The sequence below is a fragment of the Mytilus galloprovincialis genome, chromosome 1 (genome assembly GCF_965363235.1).
Source record: "Mytilus galloprovincialis chromosome 1, xbMytGall1.hap1.1, whole genome shotgun sequence".
Taxonomy (NCBI): Eukaryota; Metazoa; Mollusca; class Bivalvia; order Mytilida; family Mytilidae; genus Mytilus; species Mytilus galloprovincialis.
In genome coordinates this window covers 63038271-63050554 of record NC_134838.1, presented here as the reverse complement: position 1 = coordinate 63050554, position 12284 = coordinate 63038271, and the positions used below count along the sequence as shown (strand labels likewise).

General features: G+C 31.9%; 1 protein-coding gene across 1 annotated transcript; it reads left to right on the top strand.

The window, feature by feature from the left end:
• The first annotated feature begins 224 nt into the window (after nt 1-224).
• Nucleotides 225-10693, top strand: LOC143061536 (C-type lectin domain family 3 member A-like). Its single transcript, XM_076233760.1, has 5 exons — nt 225-266; nt 1132-1144; nt 5125-5207; nt 7821-7917; nt 10470-10693. The coding sequence occupies exons 1-5, from the start codon at nt 225-227 to the stop codon at nt 10691-10693; spliced, it is 459 nt and encodes a 152-aa protein (XP_076089875.1).
• Nucleotides 10694-12284: the final 1591 nt, after the last annotated feature.

Below are 12284 nucleotides of genomic sequence, written 5' to 3'. Positions count from 1 at the left end.
GATGGGTAACTCTGGGACCTCCTCCACCTCATCTTATAGAGGGGAGACCTACACCTGCCAACAGGTGGGGCACTAATAACTAGAGCATTGGTGATACGAGTGTTTCCCCTGTCACTCCCCATGGTAGGTGGTGGTGTAACCGTGTTTAACTACCAGGGGTTTTATGACGCTATGTCAACATAGGTCAGCTGATAACCATTGTGTATATGTAATCGGTTGTCACCATGGCGCCTCAACAAAATATGATAGAATACTCTGTAGCCAAAGTAATGTCACACAGTAAAAATGTATATTCTAGTGATGAAAATGTAAATAAAAGTTGGTTTAATAAAATGTATGTGTAATTAGAATGATTGTTTTTGTATAAGTTGTAAAAGTTATAAATGAAAAACAGAGAATGGAACATCTACACAAATGATATAATATAAAGAAAGTCTGTAGTATTTTAATTTTGGTATTTGTGAATTACAATAAACAACAGACAAAGAGAGACATCTCTAGAACAATTTTTAATTACTTTGTGATTAAAGGAAGGACTTCAACATAGTTTAGAAAATACGTCAACAACTCTTGATCGTTGTTCTTCATCTCATGGTTATTCGTTCAGTATTATTTTAGAGTCTTCTGCTATGACTATTGCAATTAATCGATGGTAGTGCAACATGTTAAGATATTTTTGAAACATAATATGTATTTTTGAGTATATGCACGATAAATTGAAATAAGAAAAAAAACATGAACAGTCATATACACAAAAACTCATTTAAAGAAATGAAAACGCATCAGTAGCAAGGTTATTTTGTACATTTATGCTCCGATTATAGGTAGTTACTAGTTTTTAATTATGAAAGTCCTGTTATGTCTTTTGGTTACCAACTGGATCGTGTCGATAAACACTAAGGAAAATAAAGTAAATATGGAGCAAAATTTGCTATTGAAAACGACAAACGGATTGCAGTTACTGAAAATTATACACACGCGTTTTGTGCCACGAAAGTGATGTGTACTTCAGAGACGAAATGCTGTGATGCAAGCTATAACTGCTGTGTTACCATTGAGACTTTTGACAGATGGGAAGTTATCAAAAAGGATAAATATGGTAAGATAATTTATGTTTTATGTAATTTTCAGGCAACACAAAAGGGTTAGTTAAGTTTGGACAGAGATAAAACAAAAAAAAAAAAAAAAAAAGTAACGAAGGCATTTAATCATAACATGTTATGATTAAATGACTTCGTTAAATCTATGTATCGACTGTATTTATGAGTGTAGCTGTTCAATATGTTTGTGTTTATATTTACTCTCATTGTAACGCGCCAAATGTAACGTTCTTATTCACATTCTTGTTTATGAGTATTTTGTGTATTACGTCATGAGTAAATGGCGATCTAGTATATTTAATATTAATGGAACGTATGTTCTAACTGGGGGATTCTCACCAAGAACATCCCTGTGATTAGCAGTATATTTATATATAGTTTGCGCGGATAAATCGTTAACATTGCACTGCTTATGTCAAGTATTTGAATGTAGTGCACCAATTTTTGCTGCAAGACATGCTTGTGCGAACTTTTGTTAAGCTTTTAGGGACAATTGTACCAATATTTATTAACGCATTTATCTCTCTTCTTGTGTTATTTTTTTGTTTGACTTTGCTTGTTATATTGAATATAACTGAAGCAGCACGTAAAACAATACATGAACAGCCATTATGATTTTTATTATAACTTCTTTCTTCGGAGGCCTACATAATTAACGCCGGGAATCATGACTCGAAAACCCCGAAACGTTGCAATATCTACAACACTACCAAAGTTTCAATAGATAAAAGAAATACGACGAGACATGTCATGAGGTATTATATTTTGTTTAATGTATATTAAAATATCATTGTCTAAGGATTTTCAATTATCAGCAAAATTTATGCAAACTCCCAGTGCGAACAGAAAAATTGTTGTTACGTGGTGAAGCAATAATTGATAATAAAACAAAAGAATCAATGACTTCTAATTCAAACAAGGTAAAGTTTAAAACCAAAGACATTTAACTTTTACGCATGTTTACTAGAAAATGATATTTGATTTTAAGTATCACGTGTTTTGTAATTTTAGAAGCACGCAAATATTGAAAGTATATATATATAGAATATAAGGGAATTAATGAAAAGCTTGAAAACTGGAAAATGCATTAGTAAAAAGAAAACAGTAGCAAGGTTTTTATTTTATACTGTTCATTTGTGTATCCTTAATTGATCCGATTAAGCATTCGAACATGAAAGTTCATTTTTGTATTTTCTTAACAAGCTGTTTCCGATTGGTTAAGACAGAGAGAATTGTGATAAATGAAGCATCATTCTCCGTATTAAACAAAAATAGGATCGTAGTTAGTGAATTCACTACAGATCAGGTTGTTGCCACGAAAATGCTGTGTGCCATTAGATGTTTTTCAGAGGAGAAATGCTGTGTAGCTAGTTATGATACATCAACTTCTAGTTGTCGTCTTGATACGTCTGAGAACTGTTGTGTTGACATGGAGATTGTTGACGGATGGGAAACTTTCAAAACAGATAAATATGGTAAGATCAATCAAATAAATCTTGCGGAAATTTGTTGAAGAAAAGGGTTAATTTGCTTGGGAAGTATTTTCTAAGCCCTCACTCTTCAACGATTATTTGTAAAACTACATTCCCCTGTAAACAGAATTGTTAACCTAACGGTAGTAAATAAAAACTATAAACATATGTAAACTATGTCTTAAGCTAATATTTTTGGCATCGTTCATTGATAAATAAAGTTCCCTACTTAGTTTTTGTATTGAATATTATGGAATGTTCACAGTTTTTGATCAGATCTATTAGTATTTTGTCAGTGGTGTTGTATGTCTGTGATGTATGGAAGCTGGGTCTAAATTATTGTCACTTTAACCAATTACGTCTATTTGATTATAACATTAACGGTACAATTTTCCTGCACCAGATGCGCATTTCGACAATTCATGTCTCTTCAGTGATGCTCGTGGCCAAAATATTTGAAATCCAAAGCTTAAATGAATGCTAATATAAGTTTGTCAATATAACGGAACTAAAAATAACTGTCACAAAGCAAACAAGAATAACTGGTACCATTCAAATATTTTGGCATATCAATATTTTTATGTTAAGTTACAAAGCAAACATCAAGTCAAATCTCAGAAAACCAGTAAATTTGTGTCTTTAAAGAAATATAATGTAACGAATCAATTTATTTCTTGGTACAGTAAAATCACGGTTATCATTATAATAAAAAAATATGTGGTATATATAAAGGCAACAGTAGTATACCGATGTTCAAACTGATGGTATGATTGCCAATGAGACACCTATCCACCAATGTTCAAATGATGTGGATGTAAGTAATTACCGAGGATAAAGTTGTCTAGTTATGAGTAAATGCACCTTTAAAGTGACTTAATTTGCAAAAATACAGTTGAACAAACAAAATTCATGTATTTTGTGTTCAGCAAAATATTTTTTTAAATTTTTTTCAGTTAGAATTATCCAACATATAAACAATCTGGTTTATATTCAAGAAAGGTCAATAAAATTATATCGTACCATAAAATAGGTAGAAGATACCAAGGGCCAATCCTAACTATACTATTTAAAATCGCACGAATGCATGTTTCAAATATTTGTTCTTTTCCTGTGTAAAATTTATTTAATCATTTCCTATAACAATACGAAAGATATATTAACCCTGACCAACATAACAAGAAAACGCTATATAACGGGAGGGATGCACAGAAATTTTCTTAAATAATAGAGAATAGCCTATAATGAACATTTTAATATATTTAAAAAGAAAAAAGGAAAAAAAAAGCTTAAAATCGAGAAAAAAATCCTTAGCGGAAGATTCACGGATTGAATAGATGTTTTAAGTTCAATCTATTGTTCAAAAAATTGACAAAACGAATTCCTAAACAGCTTTGTAATGGGACTTGCATATAAAATATGTGCAATCATCTGTCCTTGAATCTTAATGATACTTTCTGAACCAGTAGGAGGTGATTATAAAAAATTGGAACCGTTTTATGTAAATTATATTTAAAGTAAATCAGTCCCAACAGACAGATTAGTGAGAAAATCATTAAAAATCCCTTCATGGCAGACTTCAATGAGTGTAGTATTTATCTTTGAAGATTCTGGGACCTGGGTTGAAAACTGTAGTAGTTGATTACAAAATATATGTACCAACATTTGCCCGGTCGCCTGCCCAACCGATAATGTCACCATTCTATAAGTCGGTTCTGCATTTTTCCAACCCCGCAAATAAATCAATCTTTTTGGTCTCAAAACATTGACGTAGCTTAAAGTCATATATACCAAATATGTATATTGAACTTCATCTGTTGTTTTTTTTTTTTTATATCCAAGTGTCAAAATAAGAAAGATAATGAAACCTAGTGGAAATTGTATGAATAAAACATTTTAATAATATTTATGCCTTTTTATTTTTCTTTGTTGACATATTTGTTTGTTTCTAAACTGATTAAGATTATAACACAATGTTGACAGCTAACCCCTATTTTGACATTTTTACCTATTATATTTATTTGTTTTTTCACACATTGTTGTCAATATAATGGAATGTTATGCTACTGTCATACAATTGAGAGGTTTAGCTTGTTATTAAACCAGGTTTAATCCACCATTTTCTACATAAGGGAATGCCTGTACCAAGTCAGGATAAATGACAGTTGTTTTCCATTCGTTTAATGAATTTGGGCTTTTGATTTTGCCATTTGATATATAAGGGACTTTCCAATTTGAACTATCCTTGGAGTTCGGTATTTTACATTTTTGTAGGCCTATTAGAATACACAACGGTACAACACTAAATATCTTCAATAATAAATAAAAATGAAGTTTTGAGTCATCGTGTAGCATTGTTAACCAGATAACATGTTTTAGAATAACTACACCACAATAGTCTTTGAAATCTCTAAACATATATAATGCTGTGGTACTGTAATTTTGTGTGAAGGTTACACGACTGAATGAAAATGGTCATAATAGTCTTATCCCAGAAACCAAAGACTTTTATATCCCTGCCTCAGCAATCATACGAAATTTTCATTAAATTTCAGAAACGCCATGCACTGGTTGCATTAGCTATGGGACGTCGTCTTACAAATTCTCTGAGGATTATAAATCCTGGAATGGCGCTAAGGTAAGTCTCGCAATGATACTTTGAATATATTATGGGTTATCATATATCTAGATATGCTTGTCCATAGTTACAATGAAACAATTTCATATACGTTATTGTTAGGTGTATCACAACACAACACATAAGCTAAATATAAAACATAAAAGAAAGCCAAAGTTTAAACTAATTTGAAATATGTAATACAGGTCCCTAATCCTAAGTATTTATAACTTGTGTATACTTCAACAACTTATCTGTTGAAAGGTAACCTAAAAGAAGTTTAATTCTTTTTAATATCTTGTATTGTGTTACCATGTAAAAATTACTTTTATGGTTGAGCGAAATAATCACATTAATATTTTTCACTAACATAAAATAAGACGGATTTTTCCAAGAAATCTACTTTTATAACAAATGCTATTCCTGGGATATTTAACCTGTGTCCAAGTTCTTTGGTATCAATAGATTATTGCGGACCTGATATCAATGTTTATGATTATCTTGACAGTGAAAACATCTGCACTTATTGCATTGCATTTCTTGAAATAATTGCAATTTATACAAAAAACTGCGTCTTCTCACTTGATCATAAATACCTCACACTGAAATTAGTACAGCTGCATGCAACTTCAATTCAACCATATGAACAATCTCCAAACACATGATCTCAATTGTGTAACAACAGATTAACAAGAAGCTCTAAAGAGCCTGTGTCGCTCACCTTGGTCTATGTGCATATCAAACAAAGGACACTCTCCAACATTGTAGACGAGAATAGACTTTATGACAAAAATCTCTATTTTGTTGATCTTGTATTACTCATCTATTAGTCTGTTTAGTTTCTCTCTATCTTCTTTAGGTTTTGCTCAAACACAAAAGAGGGTAAAAAAGGGGCAATCCCTCCTATGAAGAGTGACAGTCTATTAACTATATCGGCAAAATTTGACTTTTTAATAGATCTTGCCTTGCTGATCATAATTGTGATTTAAACTGTTTATTTATCTATTATAATTTAAATCATATAAGGCATAATGGGAAAAAATGTTTCTCTCTAAATATCATAGTTTTCATGATCATAGGCAAAAATGAAAAAAAAAATGGCAAAATTTGTCATTTATGGGCAATAACTCCTATAAGAATTTGTCTAATAGTTTTAACGTATATGGACAATTGGTCGAGCTCATTATTTTGAATATTTTGGACCTTTCAGATTTTCTCCATTTCTAACATTCAGGGACATCGGACACATTTTTTTAACTAGATACCCCAATGACGATTGCAGCCAAGTTTGGTTAAATTTGGTCCAGTAGTTTCAGAGGAGAAGAGTTTTGTAAATGTTAACGACGAACGACGGACGCCAACTGATGAGAAAAGATCAATTGGCCCTGGGGGCCAGGTGAGCTAAAAATGAACAGCATGAATGTTTTAAACAACAACAAAATGAGTCTTTATGTTTGACACTTTAGTCATATGCGTAGGGATTATTGACATATCAGTAGTTATGGAACTTATTTAATAAATAAGATAAAGGTTAAAGTAACAGAGAACAATTGACAGAAGCTATCAAATGGGGTGTTCGTGAATAGTTTGATTGAACCCGCCTTTTGGGTGACATCGTAACGAAAACGTTTTTTTTTTTATTCAAAGGTCAAGACAATGTCATTGTTACCGTACATCGAGAGCAGTGTTTTAAATTAATTGCGGTGTTTCATAATTCGTACAAAACCTCATCAATGATACCAGGCGTATTATTTTGAACACCAGCGTTTCGTCTACAAAAGACTCATAATTGACACTCGAATGAAAAAAACTTTAACGGCCATATAAAGAAGGTGCATAGCATTAAGGGCCCAAAATTCTGAAAGGTGTTGCGAAATTTGAAAAATTGACTGCAACATGCAAGGTTTTATGAACAAAAATCGCTTGTTAAAACTGTAGGAAATCCAGAGTATTGGTTCTCCCTTTGACTTGGTATATATTTATAACCGCCTTCCGTTACCTACGATAAAATGTTTATCCATCTGTTCCAGTGTCGTTGATTCTTTTTCTGGCTGGTACGGTTACATTTTGCGCTCTTACTGAAAAAAAAGGTGAATGAGAGAGATTATATGAGTTTAGCATTGGTCATGGTTATAATGACTATTGAGATTGAGGAAGTATAGCGATGATTCCATTGGCATTGTAGATAAAGAACTTCCCTGGTCCCAGGTTCAAATCTAAGCTATGTCATTTTTGGAACAAATCATGCCCAAAAGTTAATTTGTCTTTCAAAGGAAAAAAATCCAAGACGAATAATAGAGGTTACATGAGTTTAGACAGGTTTTGGTTGGATATCGTCATTATATTATAATGACTCTTGAGGTAAGGAAAGTGAAGCGGTGCATCCCTTCTTCTAGAAGATATATAAGAGTCCGTATTGTGAAAGGGGCTTCGTGTTCGGACCCCAAATGGTATAGTTTTGACAGATATATTGCGGTGAACATATGCCAGGTCTCTATGTATTCACACTCACCCCAGTCTATACCCGTCTTTCTATTTATTAGCAGTATTTTTTCTTTAGAGATGACCATTAAGGCAGACTATTTTATGTCCGTTTAATCGTTATAATAGGGAAATATAACTTTTTTACAACAGATAAGCTGTGTGTGCTTGGGAGGTAAATTCCTTGAGGCTGAAACGACAGAGGAAAACAATTTTATTAAAGCTGAACTCAATACGATGAATACAGGAAGTAAGTAAAGATCATATAAGTGTATTCCCTTATTAATTGTTGATTGATTGATATTTAAAATTATTTCTTTATTGATAATTGATCGGTCAAATGATTTGATTCATTGATAAATTGTTGCCTATATTATATTCAATCCGTTTTATTTTAATTTTGTGTTTTAAAAATACAACGGTAACTTGAAAAATACTGTAGCGTTATTTTGAATAGAACGTAAGAGCTACATACTTGTTGATAATAAAATATAGCATTATTTCCTCCAGATGAATTGAATGTGGAAAATCTGCATATTAATTTTTTTTTAGAATGAAAAATTCGGGAAAATTTTCCCGATTTAAAAAAAAAATAATTTTTTATTGATATTTCTACCGTAATTGGGGACTTCGTCCCCATATAAACTTTCAATTGATCAGTGAGAGAACATCATCTACATGGCGGAACTTAAAGTTAAAGGATAATGATATTTTTCTTTCATTCTTCAGAATAAGGTCCTGTATTAAGTCTGTCTCATATGAATAAAAATGTACTAGCCCTGTAACTTTCTCTAAAAAGTGTTGTACTGATCGCATTCGTTTTTAAATTACATGGTTATAAATTTATCTTCATTTCTCCTGTCTTGTTTTTTGTAAAATAACCCCTACTTTAATGATTTAAGTGTATTTTTATTAGTGACTAGGATATTAGGAGAAATAACCCTGTTGTTATTTTCGTCAGGCTAGGGCTATGATATGGTCTAAGCTTCTTCTATAGCAAAGATGCCCCATTGCAAACATGTAAAATAACACCGTTTCGCGTTCAGTACGAGTTAAAGTTTGCAAATCCAACACTCTTTAGGATGAATATTGTTCTACTATATACATATTGAGTACTTCATTGAATTAAGATATAGTCCATCATTTTCAATTCCCTCGAAAACATTTAGATTTTGTAATCATAAGACTTGAAAAATTCAAGACAAACTTCATGTTTGGCGATAAAATCACGCAATACGGATTATCATTCGATATGCAAATTTTGACGAGTGAACAACATATATATTCAAGATTTATAATTTCTAGCATAAATTTATCGTATTGATGGTGGTATATAATGACAACGCTGATATTTGTCATTGTTTTTCTCTACAGAAGTTTCACTGAATTTTTGCGTTAGATATAAGATTTTCTTCAAACCGCGACCTGCTATCCAACTCATCACACCGTTTGTATCTGGGCTTGTTAGTAAATGCTACATAATAATGTCTGGGTTTTTTACCAAACATATAGTTATATGAAATGTCTGTCTTTTTCCCATCAATAATTCATAACACCAACACATATTATGTTTAACAACGATTTCATATTCATTGTGTTTACATCAAATGATATACGATACCAAATATTTCTTGTGATATAAATCTGTTTACTGTTGTGTTTGTAAATACAAACAAATCAAATAAAAGATTTTCAAGAAATACAAGCATATTTAATAACCGGTACTACAGGATAAAACAGTCTATTATAACTTTTAAGGAATTTTGGTCCTCAATGCTCTTCAACTTCGTATTTTATTTGGCCTTTTTAAATTTTTTGGATTCGAGCGTCACTGATGAGTCTTTTGTAGACGAAACGCGCGTCTGGCGTATATACAAAATTTAGTCCTGGTATCTATTATGAGTTTATTTTGTATCAAAAGTGTATTGGATCCTATGCACCATACGTAATTTTATAACTTTGAAATATTTCTGTTATGGTAAAAATTAAACCATTACGCTAATCATGAGCATTAACGGTCACATTTGTACCGCACCAAATCCGCCTTAGTTTTGACAATTTTTGCCTCTTTAGTGATGCTCCAAGCCAAAATATTTGTAAATCTCAAACTTAATAATTATAAGTTTAATGCCATTGTACAATGAATTCATATTCTCAACATTATTATTATATTAGTTTCATACTCTCAAGCAATTCAATTTTTAAATTGACAAATGTAATTTGTAGATATTCGAGATTGCTCTGTTGTACCACGGTCTCAGCAACTTAATAAAAAGCCGTTAGCCATTAGAAATGCTTGCACACTTGGTTTATTGGCACTTTCATAATGTGAAAATCAGATACTTTTAAACGTGTTACCATTGATATGTGATAAACAACAGAAAAATTAACAATATTGCTGAATATGTTTTATATAATTCAAGAAATGTTACATTACTTATAGAAAAATTACTGCAAGAATCAAAATATAGAAAAATATTCAACGTTTAACTAAACAAATCATTAAATCACGAATGCGCGTAGAGCAGGATTCAACTATCACTTTTGTTTGGTCATTGCATTGACCATGAACTACTTTTATCGAAATAAAGTAGAACATACAAGGAACTTTATTTTTTCTACGCATTTTCATTTGTTTTATGTAACGTAAAAACCTATATGAAATTGAGATAGAAGGGTATGTTTGCCCTGTTATTCAGATCAAAAGTACCTGTTTGTTTACTACTAAACTTCCGAGAAAGCAATTGGGCTAAGAATCAGTGGTTTTATAAACTTTTATTCCTTATATATATTTTGTTTCAGTCAATGGCTACTGGCTAGGAGGTTACAGTTTCAACAAGGATGGACGTTTTGAATGGATCAGTAATCCTGGGCAACCTATGACATATAGTGACATGCACTCAAGTCAACCAAACGCTCCGACTAGAGAGCTTTGTCTTATATACTGGAGGTCAATTGGATATGCTTGGGGTGATGGTTCTTGTAGCGCAAATCAACCTTACGTGTGCGAATTTGTTAAAACATAAACAAGCATTAGCAAAGATGTATTGTACGATGTCTTATGTAATTAATGTTTAAAAGTGCTGCCAAGACGAAATTTGATCCTAGAAACAATCGGTGGATGGATGACTGTGAGTCCTTAGACTTTTGAGGGCGCTGTAAAATCACTAGAACGTTTATAGGTACTTTGCTAAATGTCATTTCCAAGAGCATCACTAAAAGCATTGGCCGCTAAGTTTAATTTCGAACTACATTTTTGTACGTAAAGTTATTTGTTGTTGTGTTATTCTGCCTGTTATGATTGTCTAGGAAACACACTGAAGATGAATTTATAGTGCTATCTTAAATGAAAATTCACCATTGATTAAAATTATTAACTGCTTAAATTTTATATATTACCTTTTCACATTTATTCATACATAGTAATATATCAGAAATTTTGATTAACAAAGATACTATTTGGATGTGTATATCTAAAATGTAGTTACTGTTCTATCGCTCTTTTCTTAATTTAAGGACAAATAACATTTCAAAAGTTGGCAGAAGATGAATCAAATGTTGTAAACATTTTCTGCAAGTCATAAAACACATCATTTATAGTTTCATAAAATGTCTTCAACTCCAAATTCTGTACCATCTTAAAATTCGGAATGGTCACATAGATCCAGCACGGCTGGATGAAAAAAAACTCAGGATGATGTTATCGAAAGGCCCAAAATATCGATTTTCCCTGTCTATCAACAGGAAGAACAACGTCAGATTACTAATGGAAGCAGTTGAAGAATGTTCTAGTAAACGAGTAAAGCAGTAAAGCGAGCCAGAGGAACCAAAAATTGGACTCCCAAATAAATATTGAATCAGCGCTGATGTAGATTGGAAAGCATCTACAATTTTAATTTTGTATATTATTTCCATTTCCAAATAACATAATGTCCTAATTTTCGAACTCATCTGAGTATTGTTGATGTAAGAAAAAATGTAATAAAACTTTAACATTAATACTGTTATACTTTTATGAGAAATGTAGTCACGAATGCATTTACATTGTTAATTTTTCATATAATTTTCATTTCCAAATGACGTTATTCCACCAACAAATTAAATTGGCACTGAATTTCATTGTCTTCTGATAAATTTCATTACACTTCGATAAGTAATGTAGGCTTGAGAGCACTTAAATATTGAATTCCCTTTTTAACACGTAACGCGCGTCTGACGTATCATATTATAAGCCTGGTATCTCTGATTATTTTTTAGCTACATTTTCGAAGGACAAAACTCTTTATTATTAATCTTGAAATTCTTCAATTTGATGTAAAAGTGGAAACAAAATCGATTTCTGTAATGTAAATATTTCCGGGGGAATAGCTAAAAAATCGGAGGGTTTCTTAGTGTCGAGTTGCAAGTTGCGAGTTGAAAAGGCCCGATTTGCGAGTTACAAAAGTCGACTTGCGAGTTAAGAAAGTCGAGTTGCGAGTTACGAAAGTCGAGTTGCGAGTTACGAAAGTCGAGTTGCGAATTACGAAAGTCGAGTTCCGAGGTACGAAGGTCGAGTTGCGAGTTGAAGGATCAGTTGCAAGTTACAAAAATATTATGTTTCTCTAATTTCTTAAGAAT